The 26,376-nt window shown below is 42.6% G+C and overlaps 1 protein-coding gene across 3 annotated transcripts in view; it reads right to left on the bottom strand.

The window, feature by feature from the left end:
• The window catches only part of LOC134349462 (progesterone receptor-like), a 342,340-nt gene that overhangs the window by 278,813 nt on the left and 37,151 nt on the right, over positions 1-26,376 (bottom strand). For all 3 annotated transcript variants that reach the window (XM_063053804.1, XM_063053805.1, XM_063053806.1), the window contains exon 4: positions 24,866-25,017. In XM_063053804.1, the coding sequence (XP_062909874.1) occupies positions 24,866-25,017 (152 nt within the window). The remainder of the gene's footprint in view (positions 1-24,865; positions 25,018-26,376) is intronic.

Below are 26,376 nucleotides of genomic sequence, written 5' to 3'. Positions count from 1 at the left end.
GCTGATTCACATCTCCACCACACCACACCCCCTAGCACCACTACTTCATCATTTCCGGTTCGAGCCACCTTATGTACAGACACTCCAGTGCCTCACGTCACTTTATAAACATACAACCAATCTGTGTATATAAGCTATCTTATGTATTTCTACTTACTGTGGTTTTTTAAAACTATTCTGCTCTTTATCTTATTGTTTTTTTTGTGCTGCATCAGATCCAAGGTAACAATTATTTCGTTCTTCTTTATCACGTTCAAGTACAGATTATTGTCATTCAGCTGTACACATGTACACTCCTAAACAAAACGTTTCTCCAGACCAAGGTGCATAACACAGTACATATAACTCACACACACAACTCACAAACTTATATTACCACCGATCCACAAATAACAAGGTGAGTTTAATTAGAGTTAAAAAGTAAACAGTAGAATGCACCTGACACTTCAGACATGATGAGACCTAGGAGGTGGCAGGCAATTCAGTAGTCTTGTGGCATGAGGGAAGAAGTTATTTCCCATCCTAACAGGTACCTCTTGTCTGATGACACAGGGTTTACGAGGTTGTTGGACGGATGAGAGGGATCATTGACAATGCTAAAGGTCCCGCATATGCAGCACTCCGGAAAAATCTCTCTAATAAGTGGAAGAGATACCCTGATGATTCATTCCCTCAGCAGTGTACTTGCAATCCTTTGTAGGGACTTGCAGTCAGATGTCTTGCAATTCCCATACCAGATGGTAATGCAGCTAGTCAGGACACTCTAGATAATGCTCTTGTAAAAATTGGTTGGGATGAGGGGCAGAAAGCTTCGTTCACCTCAATCTCCTCAGGAAGTGAAGACACTGCTGTGCTGTCTTAAACAAAGAGGTTGTGCTGAGGGACATACCAATGGGATGAAAATACCAATGGTTATCATTTTAAAGTGGATGGAGATTATACTTCTGAAATCAAGTTTAAACTTTAAATTCAAATTTCTTTTTAAGATGTATTAGATAATTATGATTGCTCAGTCACATTATTTATCTGTAACTTCCACACGTTTGAAGAGTATTGTAAATGCTGTCTTTGCATGCAGTGGGCAGAGATACTGGTGACTCGGGGAATAACTTCACAGTTATGTGAATTATTCTAAAGACTTTAACACAAATAGGTTTGATATTTATCTCATAGTAAAAGGGGAATGGTCTATCTATCAGCAACTGCACTGGTACAGCCTTCAAGTATTGTCTTGTTGAAGCTTCACTCACCTCTTTCTGGTGCTGTAGAGAGAATGCCTTTTCCAAATCCTGTGGATCTGCTAACTTTAAACTAGTCTAAAACTGGGGCAGAGGGTAGAATTTCTTTGTAGCAACCAGACAGATGTAAAACAAAACATCACTGAAAAGACCACGACCCTGAGGAATACTTGAAGTGCCAATGATAACAAGTAAAGCTAAACCTGCAACTGTTACCTGACGTGTCAAGTACTCCAGCTAGAACTATTGTATCCAGCAAAGGCAACTCAGCAGTATGATAGAATGCAACAGGCGAGGTGAAGATCAAGCTGTATAGATGTTCAGATACACCCTTGGATACTTGGCATGAACAGAACTAGCTCTATTTCTCAACCATATTTCTCATTTCCTGCACCACCTCATTGCTGGGAAACTCTTACTTATTTTTCTCGCCTTGTATGAGCTATTATCATTTTGGTGCATTGGAGTGGAATGAGGATCTACTGTATTTTCTAATATCTATCTGTTAGAGCATAGTGTACTTTTGGGTGACTGCATAAGTACAGTTTAACTAAGAATCACTTGTGCATCCCAGCAGCTTCTTGACCCTTTCATTAAGTTATTTTCTCACTCTTTTACATTGATTGGATGACTGAAAATTTGGAAAGGTGACTTAGTCCTGGGCATTTGCCAAAGCACAGAAGGTACTCCAACATTTCTACTTCTCTCTCTCTACACCTGACAAGAATAGTAAACACTATTTTGTCCATAGAATGTTCTGGATAAAAAAGCTTTTGTCTGTACCCTATAGGGCACCACATCAGCACTCACACATTGACTCTTAGTTGAATGGAGGCACAATAACTACGATCTGCAATGGGTAGTTGGTGGGGAGAAGTGGGAGGGGAAAGTAGAGGGAAAGGCAAGACTGAGTCATATAGAAACATAGATCAGTACAACACTGGACAGACCATTCAGCCAATGATATGCTGATCTTGATGCCTCTTTATTCTAAATATCCTTTTGTGCTTCATTCATATCCCTTCATTCCCTTCATAATAGTTATGACTGAGATACTTTATGCACATCTAAGTATTAATGCTAACACATTTTCCATAATATTCCAGAGGAATGATGCTCATTTCTCAGAATATAAGCCATTTACAATTTCATAGTTTTATAAATTGTACTTCCAAAATCCCAGATTCTGTGAGCCAAAAAGATCCTATCAGGTCAGCACAATCTTTAATCATGTTTCAAGCTTAAGAGAAATAAAATATCTTTAACTCATAACACAGCCATGTACAGGACATCCTGGCATTCTGTAAAGTATATATTGTAAAATAGACAAAGAAGAATTATTTTTTAAAAGTGCACAAGGCAGAAAAATAACTTTATTAGCCCTTTATTTGGCGCTATTTGATGCAAACATCGATTTAGGAAACTTAACTATGCAGAAGACAGAAACCATTAAGTATTGAACAGAGTGATTTAAAAATTGAGGACACAGACACACACACAAATAAGACTTCAGCGATCGTCGCCACACAAACTGCCATTTAGTTTGTAGTATTTCGGAAATGTAGGAATATCAAACAGTTTAGTATATTAGTTCAGCGAGGTGCCAAAAGTGGAAATCTTATAAAACCATTCCTTGGTTTGGATTCATTAGACACTTTCATGTTTAAACACACACATGAAAATATGCTGCATCTTTTTAAAGATATGTTATAAAAATGACTGTGGCATAGTCTCACTTTTAACAAAGTTGCTCTAAGTATTGCCAGTTTCATCACAAATCGCAGCATATCACCTAAATGTTCAAAATCATTAACGTTGCTAAATTAAAGTGAAAGGTGTGAAATTCAGAATCACTATACCAACATTAGCAACCCACCCAGTCTTCCTTCCTCTCCATATGAACTGCGTATTATGTACAACTTGATTGTAATAATATAGCCTCTCACCATCATTGCAGATCATTGCAGTCCTTTTGTGAAGAAGAATTTATTAATTTTGATGCATTGTTCCTGAATTTCATTTCTTTCTTATTTGCAAATTGTTCTGCAGTTTTTGTTTTTCTCTGTGTAATCTATAAACTTTGCAATGTTGAAAACAAAGAGCAGTCTGTGTGGTCTATGGTGTTGCTGGAAACAGACTACAGAGCACAGATAAAGATAATTTATTCTTTCCTCCCTCATGTACATTGCTTGAAACACCACAATAACAGAGACATTTAAAAATGTTACCTAGATAATGAAAAATTGTACAAAGCAGTCTACATTCAATAATTAGAAATATTCTTATGTGTTCAGTATTCAGTTAATAAAGACAAGACTAGCTTTGGTATAGTTCATTTGATGGACAGGACTTACGAAAAAAAAATCAGAAGTACTTTATCACATCAATATTAATGAGTGAATCAACATTTGAACAGTTCTGTAAATAAAACCAAATCGTTAAAAATGTAAAGAAACATCTGAATTACATTTATTAAGACTTAAAACAAATGTGTGTTAAAACTGATGGCTTGTTGCAAGCAGATAGCATTTTGGTATCTGAGGAAAGGAGTGCTTGACGATCAAGTCCTCAGACAAGATATAACTTCTAGGTGTACCAGAGAGCAGTGGAGAAGTAGACCACTTACATCATTCATCTCAGGGCACAGCTGCTTCTTCTTTGAACTCTGTCACAGCAAGATATTTACCTCAAGGTCAGAGGAATTGCTTTCTGGGTGTCCTGGAATAAATATAACCAATTTGAGGGAAACCTTGGCCGGGAGAAGACTTTGGGATGGTAGTGAGAACAGAAGTCATTTTGTCATTGTCAAACATGACATCAAACATTTTACATTTCAGTGCTGTTTAATATTTCAGTAATATTTGAGTAATATTGTAAATATATTGTTTGATTAAGCATTTCTTGTTGTTTAAATAATTCATTAAGGTTAAATGTGAAAGTACATGAATAGCATATGTCATTACACCAGCATGCCATAATGTGAGCGTCTTGCCTAAAACAAAAACAAAACTAAGACATGCATTCCCAGCTCCATGTTTTTGTTTTTCATTAGTTCTATGATTTGAAGTTATAAAACGTAATAGTGGCGATGAGGAAGTTTTAAACAAACCTGAGACTTGTTAAAGCACAGTGAGATGCTCGAATTTAAAAAAAAGCACATTAAGAAAATGATGGAGCACAAAAAATAGAGCAACACGTGCTTCTTCAGGAAGGGACAAAAATATTCAGGTTTTAAAAAGCCAAAAAATGCACAAATTTATAGGTTCAGTGAGTACCGAGTGATAATAATCATAAGTAATAAAGAAAGTAGAAATGCCCGGCTACATCAGAAAGATAGACGTGTTCAATTGCACAGAAGATAACTCGCTTCTGTAAATGAAATGAACTGAGCTGTATTTTGAAGCAAATTAAATAGGCAAAGATAAGCAAGTGCCAATTGTGCAGAGTGCATTGGGTTTAAGGCATAGAGTTTGCTTAGAAGTTTGACTTCTTCAACCAACCAGCCAAAATGAGTTTTGCTGCTTTCACAAAAGTAATGTAGCAATATTTAGAACCAAAATCATTGTGGATTGCAGAAAGCTTTAGGTTTCATAAGTGGAATCAAAAGGACAAGGGGTTTCCTTTTCAATGTATGTGGCTGAATTGAAGAAGTTGTCTAAGAATTGTTAGTTCAGTAATAGGCTTAATGATGCACCGCGAGATTATTTAATATGTGGAATCTTGCGAAAATATATTCAAAAGTGGCTCCTAACTGAAACACAACTTACTTTTAAGGGAGCAGTTGAAATAGTTGTATCAATGGAAACAGCAGACAGAGACACAATTAAGTTGCAGTCAGGAATGAAAGTGAGCTCGAACAAAATCGCAATGTCTAAACAGAAGCCGGCCTAGCCAAACGAATTGAGTTACCATTGCGGCAGGAGCACAGACCAGTGCAGGTTTAAAGACAACAAAGTAGGAAACATACAAAGAGCATGTCGGCAGACAAGAATAAGTGGTCTGCAAAGGGAAGAGAAAAAAAAAGATGAACAGTCAGATTGTGGGTTCAAAAGGAGTGCTAATCTGCATACTGTTTTTGAAAAATCTGATAATGATGAGAGTGACACAGGAGTGGTTAGCCTTGAGATTTACAGTGTGAAAACTAACAACAGGTAAGCAATATGGCGTATACAAGAAGTGAACGACAAAGTAATTAAAATGGAATTGGGCACTGGCCTGTCTGTTTCAGTCATTCCACCAAATGAGTTTGAACAGCATTTCAAAGATACTGAACTGAAACCTGCAGATATCCAATTATGAACTTATACTGGAGAAAAGATAACTCCTCTGGGAATGACATTTGTAACAGTGAAATACAACAACCAATAAGCCACTTTGGGCTTGAATGTGGTAAAGACAGGAGGGCCAGCAATGCAAGGATGGGAGTGTGCTGAGAAAGTTCAAGCAGTGGTGGATGCTCCAGGGCCAAAGGACGTGTCACAGTTGTGGTCCTTTTCAGGATTTGTCAATTACTATAACAGGTCCCTGTCAAACCTGGCTACTGTGCTCCACCACTTGAACTTATTTACTGCAGATTGGGAAGAAATGGCAATGGACAAAGCAATGTGAGGTGGCTTTCAAAAAGGAGAAGTATCCAGAGCTGTCAGAACCACTTCCTGCAGTCCCGAAGTCAACACATACCACCATGATGGAGGAGGCCCCAGAAACTGAGATTGTTTCAAAGCCACAAGTCTCACCTTCCAAGCAGAGTGACAACACCCCCCCCACCCCAAACTTGTCAGGAAACATGTTATCTCCCAAGAATAAGAAATCCTCCAGAGCAATTAAATCTTTAGGCCTGAATGTAACAATTTAAATTTGACTATGCTATGGATGTATACATAGTAGTTGCATTGTATAGTACAGTGTGTGTGCATATGTATGTGTGTGTGTATATATATAAATTTACTAGAGAGCAATATGGTACATACCTGAGTTGAGATACATTCCATATTGAGTTGGAGTTTATAGCTAAGCATGGAGGAGTCTTGTGTATTTAATATTTCAGTAATTTTTGAGTAATATTGTAAATATATCGTTTATGAAAGCATTCTTTGCTGTTTAACTAATTCATTATTATGGGTTCTATGTACGTGAATGGTACACGTCCTTATGCCGTCGTTATTACGTACCTGTCTCACTTAAAGTAAAATCAAAACCAAGACTCACATTCCCAGCTCTGTGTTTTTGCTTTCAATTTGAATTAAAATGAAAAGTGTTCAGCACCAGTGATTCCAAACCTTTGCGTAGTAAATGCCCAATGCTGGGTGATGTTAGTGTTTTTTCTTCATTACAGCTGAGTACAGTGCTATTGAAGTCATAATATTTATTCTGCTCTTCAAAAGGTCTAAAGTCAAAATTCACAAATGTGCATCAGCATTATAACTGATCTTTGCATGGGAAACAATGAATAGGTGACCATGGTTACTGATACACATCAACGGGCACTTACCACTGGCAATTTACAGTTATAGCATCAAGTCAAATATTTCCAGTACTTAACTTTCATACCCGATCTACACAAGATTCCCTAATGTTACAGTGCTTTTCATTATCTTTACAGAACACAATGTCACTGAAACTCTGGACGCAATGATTTTGACCTTTGAGCTATAACCTTTGGTATTGACCTCAGGACTCGCCACTGATGGGACTCCAAATTCCAGGCTTCAAACCTGGGACTTGCCAAGCGGCCCCTGTCAGTCCCCAGGTTCAGGACCCGACAACCTATGGGACCAACAGCCCTCGTCCTCACTGGTCTTCATCTGTAGCCTTTGCCACAGATGTCCTTCGTCACACATCCACATCATGGACCTTCAAATGTGGAACACAGAGCACGGAGTGGAGGCCTAGACTCCAACTTGACCTCTAATTCCCCTACATCCCTGTCCCTAAACACTAACCTGATCCTTAAATCCCCTCTCTGTCCTCAAAACTATCCCTACAAACCTAAAAAGGCAACTAAGTATGAGTTAAACCTACTAGACGCTATCTGGAAATCTGTTCTTAAATCTTTGTTTTGATTATCTTGAACAATTTCAGTCATGCTGCCTAGTCAACATTATTCTATTCCTTAAGTGCACATGCGCCAGTTGTGCATGCAGCCTGTAACAGTCGTTCTGACTAGTTTTCTTACCTTTTTCTTCTTACTTTTTTAACTTAGGTTATTTGTTATATTTTTTTTCACGGTACCACGTTGAAGCTGCACCCTCTCTAACATGCTGGTGGAGAGAGTTTTATTTGGGTTTCTAGCGCTGGAAATAGTTACATTCCAACACGTCTCATTAGCGGGGCAGCAGTATAGTCACATTGTTCATTCCAGGGACCAGCTGATTGCACTTGTGCCGGCCGGTTTAGCGAACAGAGTGGTGGACACCCTGCTGAAATCTGGAGGAAAACACACAGAGGATGCAGAGGGGGATCACAAAGACGAGGAAAGAGGACCGGGTCAAGACAACGGAAACTTATGGAGAAGAGGATTTTGGTGGGTAATAAAATGGACGAGTTGACGGCGCTAGCCAGGAGTCAGAGAACATTTTGGGAGTACAGTGTTATGTGTTTTACTGAAACGGGGCTGCACAAGGACATACCCGACCAAAACTTTTCCATGGAGGGCTTCCAGACCGTTCCGGCTGACCGGAAGTGCACTGAGAGTGGTAAGCATAAGGGAGTTGGGGGCTTGCTGTTCTGGTTAACAATGGATGGTGCGATCCTGGTCATATTACGTTCGAGGAATGTGCTTTTAGATCGGATATTGAACTTTTTGCTGTTGGACTCCGGCCATATTCCACCGAGATACAACACTGGGCATCATGGGAGGTTGTGGCCATCGAACTTTGCAGCTCCTCCCGTGAAGGGTCAGACACCCTGAGCCAATAGGCTGGTCCTGGACTTAGTTCCATCTGGCATAGTTTGCATATTGTTGTTTGATTGTTTGTGGTTTTTGTATTGCTATATTTATGCTCTATTCTTGGTCAGTACAGCTATAATGAAACCCAATTTCCCTCGGGATCAATAAAGTATATCTATCTATCTATCCACATGCATAGGATATTTGGTCAATCAGCAGTAAGACTAGGAAAAAGCTACATGGACACCTCAGTTTAACCAGCCTGTTATCACTGAAGCTAATTTCAGGGCTTGTCTTCCTCCTCTGCTAGTTCACCAGAAATAACAGGCATGACACATTGTGTGAGCATATTGTCAGTGCAAGTTCATTGATCCAGATACAAAGAGGTGGCAGGAATAAAACTAACGTTTTAAATGTAAGTCAATAAAAAATGAGAAGCCCGTCAGTTGTAATAATTTTAGCCACAGCACAGATCACTTATCAGACATTCCATAACTCTGGGATAGCTAAACTATAATCATGTGGGGGAATGTTTTTCCTGAATGCAAAATGAAGGAATCACATCTTTAAGAGGGACACACACAAAATGCTGGTGGAATGCAGCAGGCCAGACAGCATCCGTAGGAAGAAGCACAGTCGACGTTTCGGGCCAAGACCCTTCGTCAGGACTTTAAAAGGGACTTTTGCAGATTATAGGAACCTGGTCATCCAGCAATAAACCAATCCTCACTGCAATTTATTTGCCTCTGGTTGTAATTTTTCTCCATTACTTTTAAATAAGACTCTGCCTCAACCTTGCCCTAAGGCAAAATACCCCAAGCTATGCAGAAAAGCTTCTTCTAATCCCTCTCCTTAGTTACAATTTTAAATTGATGGTTCCTTGTCAAAGGTAATGGTCTCTCTCTTTTTATCTCATTGCATTACATTAATTTTTTTTCTTTTTCTTGTTCTAATTGTGTTCTTTCTTGTAAGAATTGTGAATAATTTATGCTTATGCATTTATGATTGAGATACAATGCAAAATAGGCCCTTCAAGCCACACCGCCCAGCAACCCCCGATTTAATCCTACTGTATCCATGGGACAATTGATAATGACCAATTAACGTATCAACCAGTATGTCCTTTGGACTGTGGCAGCAAACCAGAGCACACAGAGGAAACCCACGTGGTCACGGGGAGAATGTACAAACTCCTTACAGGCCACGGCAGGAACTTTATGTGTTTCTTGTGAATGCTGCTAATATGATGCTTGGTGCCTGTGATGCTGCAGCAAGTAAGTTTGTCCTTGTACCATCCTTACATGTATTGTGCAATGACAGTAAACTTAACTTTGACTTCCACTTAAAAGGGAGTAACAAATATCCCTTTAGCCTCCGTTACTTCAAATATCATTCTCAATCCAAGATGTTATCCCTGATAATACCCGATTCTGTGAGTGCTGTAAATGGTCCACGGTCTGAAGAATCCTTTGCAAATAATGGACCAGAGCTGGAGTTAGAGGCAGATATCCCCAGTCCAGGAGTTCTCATGCTGTTTCTCTGGATGAGTCTTGCTATTTCTTACAGTGGTGCAGCAAGTGTCCTGGCCTTGTAAAATGTATTTCAGGGCTCCATATTTGAATGGTGACACTTTTGAAATAACCATCAGGGGATGGGTCAGTGAAGGTGAATCTGGGCAACCATCAAATTGGTGGAAAACCAATGGATCCAAGAGCTGTTCGTAACTTAGAGGGCAGCATAACAAGAGACATAGATCACATGTGGCTGCATCCAAATGATCTGCATCCAATACACTGACTCCATTGCAGGAAGACTCAAGTAAGGACTTCAATGGGCTAGGCTAAAGGGTAGCCTCAATGAAATGCATTCTGCATGGGATTGCATTCAATATCATGGAATATTGAGCCAACCAACAAGAACTTGGTATCAAGCTTTAGGCAGACTCCAGAGCCCACCTTTTCCAGAATGGAAGTGATGGCCAGCTCCATTCTCACTTGTGGTTCCAGTGGTGATACAGTGCCTTGTAACAGGCTCTTTTGCTGCACACACTCTGTAGCCAACCAGTACTGCTACACAGGAAATTCAGAGCACCGCAGAGTCCAGTGTTCATACAGCCACGTGGGGACTCAACAGCTCCACATCAATCTGCCCTCCCATGGGTTAACTTGGATCACAGAACTACTGCTCCATGGAGTGACATTGAAATAAAAAAAAATTCAGATTAAGGTTAGAGACAGAATTGAATGCACGTCAGCCTCTGGCAGGGTTTGCAGGCCATTACCTCCTAAAAACAAAACCTAAGATCATGAATGGCTGTGATGCTTCACTCCCAGATAAGATCAATGCCTTTTAATGCACCTTTTGTAAGGGAGAAGAAAACTACGGCTGTGAGAATCCCTGCAGCATCTGATGACACTGTGTTCTCCATCTCCGAGTTCGATGTCAGAACATCATTCAAGGGGGTGAATCCTTGCAAAGCATCAGGCCTAGATGGTGTACCTAATAGGGCTCTGAAAGCCCGTGCCAAGCAACTGGTGACAGTATTGAAGGACATCTTCAGTCTCTTACCGCTGCAGTCAAAGGTTTCCACCTGCTTGAAAAGGGCAACAATCATACCAGTGCCCAAGAAGAACAGGGTGAGCTGCCTCAATGACTATCACCCAATTCCACTCACATCTGCTGCGGTGAAGAGCTTTGAGAGGTCAGTCATGGCTAGAATCAACTCCTGCCCAAACAAGGGCATACACCCCCTGCAAGTCGCCTATCGCTATAGTAGGTCAACATTGGATGTAAGTTCACTGGCTCTCAACTTAGTCTTGGGTCACAAGGACAATAGCAATACCTATGTCAGTCTGCTATTTATTGATTACAGCTCAGTGTTCAACACAATCATACCCTCAGTTCTAATCAACATGCTCCAAAACTTGGGCCTCTGTACCTCCCTTTGTACCTGTATCCTTGACTTCTTCACTGGGAGACCACAGTCTGTGTAGATCGAAAATAAAATCTCCTCCTCCCTGACCATCTTAAGGATGCATGCTTAGCCCACTACACCACTCTCTCTACACCCACAATTGTGTGGCTAGTGTTACGAGAATACACATAAAATTAAGATGTTTGCTGGCCTGGGCTAGCATCAGTGGCATCAGCAGTTGGCCTGCCACCTGCCCTCAGGGGAAGGAGAGATAAGGAACAATGGAGCAGCGTCTGGAGATGTGTAATGAAGGGACGTGGGAGAGGGAGCTGTCTGGAGCGGCTCCCCCCTTTGAACCCTGAACTGTTTGAAGTGATGGACAGGCGATACCCCAGCAGGGGGATAAAAAGGGACAGGTTCGCTAAGACAGGGACACACGCCACCCGAGGTAACGAGACCCTGGAAGCGGTACGCTTCTCACGAGTGGGTGAGAAGTACCAGACAACGACAAGGGTGGAAAGGTACGATCAGCGGGAACCCGGTGTGTGTCCGCCCTTGCCTGGGTGCCGGGTTCACTGCAGAGGATCGACCGCATCTGGAGGAGGGGTCACAGTCGGTGACCTCAGGTGACATCACCAAGGACCTGCCCAAAAGCTGTTTGTGAGCCATCTCGCTGGTCTGTGAGCCATCTTGCTGGTCTGTGAGTGAAGCCGTTCTGAATGATCAGTTGTTCCTGTTCTATGTCTCTCTTCCCCCACGTTGTCCACCGCCATGGCAATGATTACTGCGAACTGAACTACTAACTGGACTGAACTTTGAGTAATTTTGAAATTGGTCATTTACCCCTAGACAACGATAGAGCTTGATTGATGCTGTTATCTTAATTCTGTGTACATGTGTGGTTATCATTGTTGAATTGTTGCATTTATTATCCTTTTGATTACTGTGTTGCTTGTTTCTTTAATAAAACTTTCTTAGTTCTAGTACTCCAGACTCCAACTGAGTGATCCATTTCTGCTGGTTTGGCAACCCAGTTACGGGGTACGTAACATAAGTGGGGTTCTCGTCCGCGATTTTGAACGCTAAATTTGGGACGGAGTAAATTGATTGGGTTAAAATTCCCGAAAGAAAGAAAAGACAAACAGCAGAAATGGAGGTTGAGGAATTTATAAAGGCGCCGACCTTGGAGGCATTAGAGGATGCCAGGAAATCAGAATTGATAGCTGTGGCCAAACGGGTGAATCTTGCCAAGGTGAAGTCGACAATGAGGAGAGAGGAGATACACAGAGCTATTGTAGAGCACTATGTATCTAAAGGTGTGTTTCCCCAAGGTGAGCTGGGGGTGGTGTCTATTGAAAAACCTGCTGGAGACGCGGTACAGGTACAGCTTGAAAAACTGAGACTCGAGCACGAGTTCCGGGTACGGCAGTTAGAACACGAAGAGAAGCAGTTAGAAAGGCAGGAGAGAGAGTTAGAAAGGTGGGAGAGAGAGAGAGAGTTAGAAAGGCAAGAGAGAGAAAGACAGTTGGAGAGAGAAGAGAGAGAGAGGGACAGACAGTTGGAGAGAGAGGAGAAACAGAGGGAAAGGGAATTTGAGCTGGAGAAGTTAAAGATAAGGGCCGAGCAGGGGCTCGTGCCGAACCAAGGTGGAGGGTTCCGGGCGACCCAGGAGGTTAGGCTGGTTCCCCCATTTGACGATACCGATGTGGATCGGTACTTTCTCCACTTCGAAAAGGTGGCTATAAGTCAGGAATGGCCGAGGGATAAGTGGGTTGTCTTACTTCAGAGTGTACTGAAAGGGAAGGCCCAACAAGCTTACTCGGCTTTATCCGCGGAAGATGCCCAGAAGTATGAGGTGGTGAAGGAGGCCATCCTCAGGATTTATGAGTTGGTCCCGGAGGCATACCGGCAGAGGTTCCGGAATGCGAGGAAGCGGTGGGACCGCACGTATTTGGAGTTTGCTCGCGAGATGCAAACATATTGTGAGCGTTGGTGCGCCTCGAAGGGGGTAGAGGGGGATTATGACAGACTGCTGCAGCTGATTCTGATTGAGCAGTTTAAAGGTTGTGTCCCTGAGGGTATGAGACCCTACCTCGATGAGAAAGAGGCAGCCACGTTAGCCGCAACTGCTAAGTTAGCGGATGAGTATGCGTTGACGCATAAAATGAAGGTTGCCCCGAGTAAAGGCTACCAGAAGGGTAGTCAGGACGGAGGGGAGAGTCCGCCGGAAAAGTCAGAAAGTAAGCCGGGGACTAGTGAAAAGGATAAGGTAGACCGGGAGCAGTCTGGTAGGAAGTCTCCTGGGGTCGTCTGTTATAATTGTGGGAAAGCCGGACACTTTGCGTCCAGGTGCTTTGCCCCAAGGAAGGAGACGGGGAAAGGAAAAGCGGAAATTTTGAATGGCTGTATTGAGCTGTTAAGCGAACCGCTAGGGAAGGACAGGTCTGAAAAAGTCCAGGAAGGGCGCGAGAGGTTTATCTCGGCCGGACTGGTGTCAGTGAAGGAGAGGTTAAAACCAGTTCCAGTGCGGATCTGGAGAGACACGGAGCGTGTCAGTCACTAATACTGAAGAGTGTATTAGAGTTTAGCTCAGAGACCCAGACTGGGGAGGTAGAGGTCAAAGGTGTTGGGGAAGGGACAGAGTCAGTCCCTTTGCACCAGATACACTTACAGAGCAACCTGGTCTCTGGACTAGTCACGGTCGGGGTGAGGTCCGAATTACCGATGAAAGACGTGGAAGTCTTGCTCGGTAATGACATCGCCGGAGGAATCGTGTTCCCAGTCGTGAGATTGACGGGTCAGCCTGCCAGCATGGAGGCCCCGCCCGCGATGGTGAATTTGGCTGAAACATTTCTGCCAACCTTGTATGAGACAGGGTGTAGTGAGATAAGAGGTAGTGAGGGAGCTGGGACGGACGTAGCAGTAGCCAGGAAAGAATTTGTGCAGACGCAGGAGCGAGACGAGGGGCTGATGGTTTTTGCCGAGACCGCTCTCTCTGACACAGCCTTGACAAGCTATTGTGCGGATAAGGAGGTGCTAAGGAAGAAAGGGAAATCAAGTACAGCATCCGCAGATGAGGAGTGGGGGGTGGTGCAAGAGAGTTATGGGGATGAGGTTTTTAACATGGCCCACGAGGTACCCCCCGGTGGACATTTTGCGGTGCTGGAGGAAACAGTTGGTGGAATCATGAAAGAGAGTTACCGGCTGCCCAGGGGGAAAAATGTTATTGATCATGACCGACGCGAACTGAGACGGTCACCGGCTTTTGATATGCTAACAAACCTAGTCGGTGTTAGCGTGGAAATCAATGAAGCTAGGGGCCCCCTGCTAAGAGGAAAAAACCATTTTGAAAAGATTAGGATGGGATCGGTCAGATGGGAGAAGGCTATTGTTTTGGCCAGGTCTACTGATAAGGTCTCTCCCTTAATCCCCGAAGGAGTAATTAAACGACTCGCACCCATGTGTTTGATTGTCCCGAGGAAATGCAAAGAACTGGGACGTTGGGTGATTGTGGTTACAATAGGGTAGCCAAGTAAACAACACCCATATTTTTTGAGTAATTCAGTGACTAAAGGGCTGATGAACACAGAGGTGTGTATTGGCAATTTAACACGGCTGTCTGAAGCCAGCTTGATAGTGAACCTTGGAAAAAATGAATTCGGCCACACGAATGTCACTTACCTGGGAATTGTGGTGACACAGGGGCAGCTGGCAGTGATGCAAGCTACAGTGCAGGCTATCGCTGACCTCCCAACCCCGACAGACAAGAGGGCCCTCAGAAGGCTTTTGGAGATGGTGGGGTACTGCAGGAAGTTTTGCAATAACTCTGCGGTCAATACCCGTCCCCCTCCTACTAAGCCCTTGCGAGAGAAAATTGAGTCGGAATGGGACGACCCTTGTTATTGTGGTCCGGGACAAAACCAAATGAGAGGTTACATTGGTCGCAATTCATCAGTGTTTTTGGCCACTATGAAGTTTGCTGAGTTGGAGCCTGGTCTAAGGGATTATTAATAACACGTGTAAAAGGAACAGAAAATGTGATGACTGTCTGTCAAGGTGTTGACAGCTTCAAATTCTCTGTATTAGGTAAATAACTGTTAAAGATGTATATTGTGTATGTATCAGATAATGTAGTCATGTTTGTAATTTTTACCTCCCGGTAAAAATCCTTAAAGGGGGGAAGTGTTACGAGAATACACATAAAATTAAGATGTTTGCTGGCCTGGGCTAGCATCAGTGGCATCAGCAGTTGGCCTGCCACCTGCCCTCAGGGGAAGGAGAGATAAGGAACAATGGAGCAGCGTCTGGAGATGTGTAATGAAGGGATGTGGGAGAGAGAGCTGTCTGGAGCGGCTCCCCCCTTTGAACCTTGAACTGTTTGAAGTGATGGACAGGCGATACCCCAGCAGGGGGATAAAAAGGGACAGGTTCGCTAAGACAGACACACACGCCACCCGAGGTAACGAGACCCTGGAAGCGGTACGCTTCTCACGAGTGGGTGAGAAGTACCAGACAACGGCCAGGGTGGAAAGGTACGATCAGCGGGAACCCGGTGTGTGTCCGCCCTTGCCTGGGTGCCGGGTTCACTGCAGAGGATCGACCGCATCTGGAGGAGGGGTCACAGTCGGTGACCTCAGGTGACATCACCAAGGACCTGCCCAAAAGCTGTTTGTGAGCCATCTCGCTGGTCTGTGAGCCATCTTGCTGGTCTGTGAGTGAAGCCGTTCTGAATGATCAGTTGTTCCTGTTCTATGTCTCTCTTCCCCCACGTTGTCCACCGCCATGACAACGATTACTGCGAACTGAACTACTAACTGGACTGAACTTTGAGTAATTTTGAAATTGGTCATTTACCCCTAGACAACGATAGAGCTTGATTGATGCTGTTATCTTAATTCTGTGTACATGTGTGGTTATCATTGTTGAATTGTTGCATTTATTATCCTTTCGATTACTGTGTTGCTTGTTTCTTTAATAAAACTTTCTTAGTTCTAGTACTCCAGACTCCAACTGAGTGATCCATTTCTGCTGGTTTGGCAACCCAGTTACGGGGTACGTAACACTAGGCACAACTCATACACCATCTATAAACTTGCCAACAACACCTACTGTTTCCAGAATTTTTGATTGTAATGAGGAGGCATACAGGAGTGAGATAGACCTGCTGGTTGAGTGATGTCACAACAACCTTTCACTCAACGTCAGTGAGACCAGGGAATAGAATGTGGACTTCAGGAAGGGGAAGCTGTGGGAACACACACCAATCCTCCTCGAGGGATCAGCAGTGAAAAGGGTGATCGTTTTCAAGTTCTTGGGTGTCAACATCTCTGAAAGATCTATCCTCGGCCCAATATATCGATGCAATTACAAAGAAGGCATGACAGCAGCTATATTTCATTTGGAGTTTGAGGCAGATTAATATGTCACCAAAGGCGCCTGCAGATTTGTACATATGTATCGTGGTGAGCATTCTAACTGGTTACATCACTGTTTGGTATGGAGGGGTCACTGCGCGGGATCAACAAAGGCCGCAGAATGATGTACACTCAGCCAGCTCCATCATGGGCACCAGCCTCCCCAGCGTCAAGGATACCTTCAAAAGGCGATGCCTCAAAAAGACGGCATCCATCATTAAGGACCCCCATCACCCAGGACATGCCCTCTTCTCATTGCTACCATCAAGGAGGAGGTACGGGAGCCGGAAGAATGTTTCAGCAACAGCTTCTGCCTCCCTCGCCATCAGATTTCTCAGTGGACAATGAACCCATGAGCACTACTTCACTGCTTTTTATTCTTTTTTGCATACTGTATTTAAATTTAAGCATGTAATTTTATATATTTATTGTAATTCATAGTTTTATTATTATTATATATTGCAATGTACTGCTGTCACAAAACAATTGTCTTTATGAGATATGCCAGTGATATTAAACCTGACTCTGATTCTGATTCTGATTCTGGCTTCATGGGGCCAGGGTTTTGCAGGAAAACTGGATTCATCTTCCCACCCTCATCATTTGCCAGTCCTGTGCAATGGTTTTTAGCTTCTGCTCCTCTGTGATCCTGAGTAAAATTGTAGAGTTGAAAGCCTGGCCGTCTAGATCCAGATTCAGGTTGACCATGTCCATATGTAATCGTCTCCACAGAATGTCAACATTCATTAAGGAGTGCTGATTCGGAGATGCAAAACACATGCAACTCTTACCAATTTAATCTCAAAAGAATGGACATTTGTGAATTCAAGTTTATTCCAAAGGAACATTGCAATGGCATCCAACTTCAACCCAAAATGTATTACCACATATAACTTTACCCCCAAACGATCACTGCTAAAAAGTGAAACTTTACACTAAAGAAACAGCACTCTCCAATCCAATTTCATACTAATATTGGGCATTAAAATGGCCAACTTCCTCCTAAAGAGAAGCTGATTTCAAAACCAATGAAAAGAGAACCAAAAGTGATGGTCCATGCGGGTGGTATGGTAGGATGGTGGTTGGCATAATGTTTCACAGTGCCAGTGACTGGGGCTCCTCCCACTGTCTGTGTGAAGTTTGTATATTCTTCCTGTGACCATGTGGGCTTCTTCCAAGTGCTCCAATTTCCTCCGACTTTCGAAAGACATACAAGTTCCTAAAAAGTTTGCAAGTCGTGGGCGTGAAATGTTGGCACCAGAAGCATGGCGACATTTGCAGGCTGCCCCCAGCATATCCTCAGTCTGCGTTGGTGGTTGACACAAATCAACGCATTTCACTGCATTTTTCGGTGTACATGTTTTAAATTAATATAACCTTTCTCTTTATCTTAATCTCAATGCCACTGTGTTGCAGTAATATCCAAGTGATAATTCTCTTCTAGCAAGAGTTGTGTGCATTGGGGATTATCTTTTGGTTACAACCCACTTCCTGCTGATGACACACATTTCTGTTGGGATTGTGGTCAGCAGGTCCATACTGGCTCAGCAGACTAGCAATGATCCTCCTTGTTCAAAATATAACATACTGGTGTGGGTAATGTAATTGGGAGAAATATATATAATTCATAACCACCAACATTGGGTTTGGGGTTGCACTTTTAGAGGCTGGTTTGACATGATGACGTAATTACATAAGGATTCTTAGTGTACTTTTGCGTCTAGGTTTCAGAGTTCAATAAAAACGTGTTAGGGGTTTCATTAAATGTAAAACGACTCACTTTGTTTTATTTGTGAAATCATACAATGGTGACCCTGATACTCCAGGGCGATTCCAGAATTGCTGGACATGGCAGCCAATGCAGTTGCTTTGAAACTGCTGGAACTCTGGGAGCAAAATGGCAATGCTCGGTTTGTACAAGCTGAGGCCCAGTTTGCTCTGCAAGAAATCATCACCGACAGCACCACGTTTCTGCATGGTAGTGTCGTTCAGCAATTCCACGGCCGTGAGAGTGGTAGGTCTACTAGAACAACTGCCTGAACACGATAAATACCGATTGCTGAAAACTTACATTTTACAGACTTCTGGACTATTGGAGTCTGAGCGCGTCAAACAGTTGCTCTCCTTGCCCAGCTTTGGCGATGCTAAGCTGTTGGAGCTAATGGACCACATGTTGTCTCTCCTGGGAAATCACTATCCTTGGTTTATTTTTAAGGAACTCTTCATTCAGAAAAAGCCTGATGAAGAGTGCATGGCCCTCGCTACTGCACCCGTGAAGGACGATAGGGAGCTTGTTAAAATGGCTGATAGTCTACATTCAACTAGGCCGCAGTGCATCATTACCCCTCCTTTCTCTACCTCAATAAGCCCAGTTAGCAAGGCCCCCAACATAAGGACACCCACGGCTGAGAAACAGACAATGCCACGTCTGTGCTTTTACCACACTCGCTTTGGTAGGAACACGAACACCAGGAAGCGCTGACTGCCTTGCAGCTTCGACAATGCCAGAGCATTGGGACATCAGAGATCTGTGAACACCACGGGTTCTAGCTGCCAGGATCATCTACTCTTCATTATGGACTCCCTTTCAGGGAAGTGCTTGAGTGAGTGTGCTGCCAGCATCACCTATTGATGAAAAGGCAAAGAGTGACAAAACCTCGCTGGAGGCCGTCAACAGCAGCAAGATCCAAACTAACGGGACACGACAGGTGATGCTCTGCTTCAGTGGGCAATGTTGCACTTGGGACTTCATCTTGGCTAAAGTCACTAGACCTCTGCTCTGTGCAGATTTCCCGTATGCCCAAGGACTGTTAGTTGACGTTAAGAATTGCCAGCTTGTGGATGTCAAGGACTTTGGGTCATTACCCTGCTCCCCAAGTAAGTATCTCCTAACAACTCAGTCAATAGCATGCGCCACTGCATGTGAGTTTACTCGACTGCTGAGCGAGTTCTCAAACCTCATCAAGCCCACACTCTCCACTACAGTCACAAAACATGGGGTTGAGCACCATATTCCCACAACTGGCCCGCCAGTCCATGCCCACGCATGTAGACTAGACTTAGAAAAGCTGCAAACACGAGGGCTGATTTTGTCAACATGGAAAGACTCAGAATTGTATGCCAGTCAAACAGCCCCTGGGCTTCACAGTTCCATATGGTCTCTAACCCCGATGGTGGTTGCCACCCATGAAGTGATTACCAATGATTTAACAAGGCCACCTCCCTCTGATCATTACCTGGGTCCACACATTAAACACTTTTTGGCATGTTTAGCCAGAAAACTAATTTTTTTCCAAAGTTAATCAAGTTAGGGTCTACCATCAGGTGCCTGTATGCTTGGAGGACATTTCCAAAGCAGCTATAATAACCCCGTTTGGCCTTTTTGAGTTTCTGCGTGTGTCATTTGGACTGAAAAACGCAGCACATTCTTTCCATCGGCTGATGGACTCTGTATTAAAAGACTTCAATTTACTTTCTGTTTACCTAGATGACTACTTGTCTCTAGTGTGTCCAAATCAAGCATATATCTCATCTCCACACACGTTTCGAGCACTTAAGCCAACACGTGTTGATAATTATCCTTGCTAATTACCAGTTTGGGCTGTCAACCATTGACTTCCCCAACAATCACATCTCTGCAAAAAGGTACAAAATCCCTCCCATCAAAAGTAGCTGCTTCTATGGATTTCCCATTGCCCTGCACTGCAAAAAAAAATACCAGCGTTTTTAGGTTTCTATCATTGCTTCATCCCGCGAGCTGCTGGACTTATGTTCCCCTGATTGGTGCGCTTAAAGGTAATACTCCTAATCAAGTGCTTGACTGACCAGCAGACATGACCAGGGCACTTGATGGTACCAAATGAGTTTTCTACCGCGACCCTACTGGCGTAACCACTCCCCAATGCACCCACAGCCAATATTACTGATGCTTAAGACAATGCTGTGGGTGCTGTGCATGAACAGTTGGTCGGAGGAGTGTGGCAGTGCTCGCCTTTTTTCGGCCAGCAACTCTGTTCCCCCCCCAACCCCAAATTGAGGTACAACACGTTTGATTGTGAGCTTCTCAGTCTCTATCTGGCTGTCCACCATTTTTGTTTTCTCCTAGGGGGTTGCCATTTCACAGCATTCATTGATCACAAACCCCTCGTGCACACGATGGCGAAAACATCAGACCCTTGGTCTGCACGGCAGCAATATCACCTGACCTACATATTCGAGTTCACAATTGATATACAACATATCAAGGAAAAGAATAATGCTGTGGCTAATCGCAATTTACAGACATCTGTTGAGGCCACACACATAGGGGTTGCTCAGACCGGCATGGCAGTCGACCAAGTTACTGACCCAGAGGTCCAGGCTTTCTGAACAGCAGTCATGGGCCTGTGGTGGGCTGATATTAAGTTCAGGGAAGCTGGGGTTTCTTTCCTGTGTGATGCCTTAACTGCCCTTGCCCTTGCTTCATCGTGCCCACAAACTGGAAACGGACTGCTTTAGACTCCACACATGGCCACTTGCATCCGGCTGGAAGGCCTCACAGAAAATGGTTGCACTAAAGTTTGTTTGGCACAGCCTCAGAAAGGATGTGTATGATTGGACTGCAGCAGGCAAAAATTAACCATCATGTTTCGGTGCCTTTGTACTTTTGAAGTTCCTGAGCAATAGTTTGACCATGTCAATGTGGATCTTGTAGGCCCTCTTCTCCTCTCCTGCGGTATCACGCACTTTCCCACCATGGTGGACCGTACCACCAGGTGGCCAGAGGTCGTCTCTCTAGCATGGACGATGGCTGCAGATGTGGCTTGGATGTTCATCAGCACCTGGGCTGCTTGGTTTGGCACCCCATCTGATATTTCCTCTGACCACGGTCCCCAATTCATTTCAGACCTCTGGTCTGCGATGGCCCAGAACTTCGGTATTAGGCCACATCAAATCATGGCGTATCACCCCCAGTCTAATGGCCTATGCGAGCAATTTCACCGCTCCTTAAATGCTGCTTAAATGATTATCTCCTGTGGATCCTGCTGGGGCTCAGAACAGCTCCAAACCAGGGCTTGCTGTCATCCGTGACTGAGTTGGTATATGGGCAGTCGTTACGAGAGCCAGGTGATTTTATTCCTGAGGCCACGCCTGCCTGGTCGGCCTGTCAAAATGTTCCACCCTCCTCAGTAAATTCAATTCCTCTTCACCTATTCCTACCTCCCATCATAACGTACAGCACTCTTGGGTTCCTATTGACCTACGTTCTGCCTTGTTTGCTTTCGTCTGCTATGATGCACAACAAGATCCCCTTAGGCCCCTTACAATGGCCCATTCCACGTTTCGGAATGGAGAGAAAAGACTTTTATCATAGATAAGAGGGGTAAACCTAAATGTATTTTGGTAGATTGCCTTAAACTGACCCACCAAGATTTGAGAGTATTCCACTGCCAACACAACCATGAGCATGTGAACACACCTCTGGACGAGCCAGAGGCACCTGCTGTTCCTCCACCCATGGAACACAGGACCTCAGATGGCTAGCTCATCTGAGCTCCAGACAGGCTCACAATGCTGCTTTTAGTGAATTTTGGGGTGGTGGTGGGGCATTGTAAGGTACCATAAAACACAACCATCAAAATTGGGTAGAGGGTTCATTAAGAGGCTGGTTTGGTGTGATGACGTTATTATATCAAGATTTTTAACGCGATTTTTTTGTTTAGGTTTTGGAGTTCAATAAAATGTGTTACGGTTTCATTAAACCTAAAATGCCTCACTTTGTTTTATTTGCGAAAACCTACACTGGCAATGAGGAAAATTGTTTCACTAGTACCAAAAGATTGGAGGGTGGCAAATGTTATTTCTTTGTTGAAGAAAGGTAATAGGAATAATCCTATGAATTATAATCTTACATCAGTGGTGGGCAAAATTTTGGAAAGGATTCTTAGAGAGGGGATTGACGACTATTTGGAGAAGCATAGTCTTATTAGGGACAGTCAGTGTGGTTTTGTGAGGAGCAAGTAATGCCTCACGAATCTACCTGGATTAGAGACATGTCTTATGAATGAGCTAGTGCTTTTCTCTTTGGAGCAAAGGAGGATGAGAGGTGACTTGTAGAAAATGATAAGAGATATAGATAGAGTAGGCAGCCAGCATCATTTTCCTATGCAACAAGGGCTAATACAGCAAGGCATTATTTTAAGGTGATTGGAGGAAAATGTAGGTGAGTATCAGAGATAGTTTTTTTATGCAGAGAGTGGTGGATATGTGGAACACACTGCAAGGGGCAGTGGAAGAGACAGATACATTAGGGACATGAAACAGACTCTTAGATAAGCATATGGATTGAAAGAAAAGTGGAGGGTTATGTGGGAGGGAAGGGTTAGATTGAGCTTGGAGTAGGTTAGAAGGCTGGCACAATATTGGGGGCTGAAGAACTTGTACTGTTCTGTGTTCTCTATGTTGTATATTTCTGAACTGAAATGAATACTGTATATGTATTTGAAAGAATCCTAAAACATATTTGTCCGTAAACAGAATAATGGAAGGGCAGAGGAGAAACCTAAAGAAACCAGCCTGGACTGAAGGAAAGTTTACCATGTTAAGAAGAGTGAGGAGGGGCATTACTAAAAAGAATAGGAACATATGAAGATAACTGATGTTGATTGAAGCATCTAGCATGGTTATTCAAGCCCAGATCAATACCTTAAGTAGTGAAGGCAAAATTGGAGGAAAAAAAATGCAGTCTTCTCCGAAAGAATTTATTTTAATTTCTAATCAGCATCCAATGCACCAGTCTTAAAACCTAATAGATTAATTTAGCTTTATGGAAATTATAAGTTGATTACTAATTGAGTTTTGTTCCTAGAATTGTATCCCATTGCTAGGAAAGAAATTTGCAATTTTATCAGGAGGGCAGAATTTTCTAAGTTGAATATGAATTATAAATATCAACAGTGTTAAAGCATCTGTCAATGTAAGCTTGACTATCAACAAATGCATGGGCTTGTCACGTCCATCCTTGCGAGTTCCATCTGCACCCACTAAGTTCCAGACAGGTGTGGTGGCATTGCTGCAGGACATTTCCAAGGTCACCGTATACTTGTTTAATATACCATGCATATTAACCTGATTGCAGGACCCTCAAGGAAAAATACCTACAATGTCTGGCAGGGCTGACCGGACAGAAAAAGGCAGACATACGTCTGTATATCCAAAGAAAACTAAGTATTATTTTTGGCAAATAATGTACAGTACTTAGGGAGTGTGTGAATGCTAAAGGACTAACCCCTAGTTCAACAGAAGGTAAATACTTTCGTTAGTATTTCTGCACCAAGTATTCAAGGACATAGAAGTGTATCTCTGTCTGCTCCTTTGGCAGTGATCCAAGAAACAATGCCAATTTTGCTGGACCTTTCTTGGGGAAGGTGTGTCTGGTTATGGTTGATGCTCATTTGAAGTGGATAGATGTGGGGAAAGGATATGCTCCTGTACTGTTCTTTGTACTGTGTGTCAGTGTTGAAGGACTGTCTTACATGCTGGAAGTTGATTCATGAGTACAGATTTTAAAGATTTCATCAATCAAAATGCCTTTAAGTTATATGACTTCTGCCCAGGTCTCCTTTCGCCTGATGGAGTAGTGGAGGAGGTTGTCAGACTTTATTAGAACAAATCAATGAAATTCAAGGAGGCCACATTGAAACCCAAATGCCTTGGTTTCTCACATCAAAGTTGCTGGTGGACACAGCAGGCCAGGCAGGATCTCTAGGAAGAGGTACAGATTTCCTTGTGTTTGCCTTGGTTTCTCTTCAGTTACTGCAGTAGATTACAATTTATAACTGAGCAGTCTCACAAGCATTTATTTATGGCAAATAAATTGAGATCAACTATAGATATCAATATTTCCAACTCAAAAAAGGAACAAACAATTACAATGAATGTATGCTATAACAAAAATGGCATCCACCCACCTTCTCCTTACCTGGTCTCACCTATCATCTGCAGTTTGTACTCCTTCCCTTCCCAACACCTTCTTATTCTGGCTTCTGCCCCCTTCCATTCCAGTTCTAATGAAGGATCTCAACCTGAAATGTTGACTGTTTATTCCCCCAGGTAGATGCTGCCTGACTTGTTGAGTTCCTCCTGCACTTTATGGGTGTTGCTCAAGATTTCCAGCATCTGCAGAATCGCTTGTTTTTATAAATTTTAAAATACCAGCACATAGATTTAATCCTCTCTGTATCCCATCTGAAACATTTTTAAGAAATGCAATTAAAAATCTTACAAAACCCTATGGCTGCAGATTCAAAGTACGATGACAAATTGATATGAACATATAACCTGAATAAGGGACAGAGTGGACATACACAAAACTGTAGCCAGGATAAAACCAACAGCAAAACTATTGTTGAATATAAAAGAAGAGTTCTACCTTCAACAGCCCTTTTGAAGAAAACCTTACAACTTCCACATGTAAGGACTCCATAATGGCAACCTGACGCTTCATCACCACAGATCAGACAGAGTTTCTGCAGACTGAGTCCCGGGGCAAAATGAGAGACATGGCCTCGTCCATTCTCTGGCCTTCAAAGAAGAGAGGAAGAAAAAGATTTCAAAGTCAATTGTTTCACAATTAAAAATAATTGTAATAAAATGTTAACTTTAAAAGTTCTTTCTACAACTTAGGTGAAATTTCACCTGCCTTGCAACATTCCTACATATAATGCTCCATTCAGAGTATACACCTACATTAGATTACACCTACATAGATTCACATTCAAAGTGAGAAAGCTGCTGATGGGTTGGATTCCTGCTAAACAGCTGAATTTTAATTGCCAAAAATCAGCTAATTAGTAAAGTTTCTTTTGAAGCTCATTTTTGCGGGGAATGGTGTTTTATTGTGTTTGATCATCTGTCTTCTGTCCAGTCCCAATTAACAGCTGTGCCGTGGTGGAAAAACGAAAAAAGGAACCTTTGATCACTCCTCTGATCTGGTAATCAGTATCATTATTGAAATAATACTCACTCAATTTGCTGCAAGTGTATGAAATAGATTTAAAGTCAGCTTAATCCAGAATTTAACACTTTGCTTCTCATATGGGAACTGTCAAATGTGCAGTTAATTTAACATCAAATAAGGACACAACATCCTTGAGGTAGCAATAATGAACTGGATTTTTGTAAACGTGTGCAAATAAAATCACATTTTGTACCTATTTGTGCTTCATGTTGTACTTGTTTTAACTCAGTATTTTGACGTTAAGTTTGCACATATAATCCTTCTCATGTGTTCTTCAGTTTCAACCACTGGAAAACATAACCAGTGGACTTAATCACAAAAGGTGGCATCTTTTTCTTGTGGTAATATAATTTACTTAAAATACTAATAATGGCTACAGCTTAACATATAAGAAGTAACACCACCTTCTATGATACAAGATCTAACCACACAATGATCAGTAATAATGGATTGCAGGCATGGTGTTCAAAGTTCAAAGGATTCAAAGAATTCAAAGTACATTTATTATCAAAATTCACAACCCTGAGATTCATCTTCTCCATAGACAGCCACGAAATAAAGAAAACAATGGAACCCGTTCAAAGAAAAAAACATCAATCCTCCCATGAGCAAACAACAAATCATGCAAACAGCCACAAGAACATTGATTCCCCCGCTAAACAAATCGTGCAAATGGCAACAAGAAAAAACGAGCAAGAACACAGAAGATAAAGCACAAAATTGAATCAATGAATGACCAACAACCAATGACCAAAAGACAACAACCTGTTGAAATACAAAAGGGAGAAGAAATAATAATAATAAATAAATAAGCAATAAATATCTAGAACATGAGATGAAGAGTCTTTGAAAGTGAGTCCATAGGTTATGGAAACCATTCGATAATGGGACAAGTGAAGTTGAATGAAGTTATCCCCATTGAT

This window comes from Mobula hypostoma, chromosome 7 (genome assembly GCF_963921235.1).
Source record: "Mobula hypostoma chromosome 7, sMobHyp1.1, whole genome shotgun sequence".
In the NCBI taxonomy this organism is placed as follows: Eukaryota; Metazoa; Chordata; class Chondrichthyes; order Myliobatiformes; family Myliobatidae; genus Mobula; species Mobula hypostoma.
Note: the sequence above shows the minus strand (reverse complement) of the source record. Positions and strands in the feature narration are given on the sequence as shown.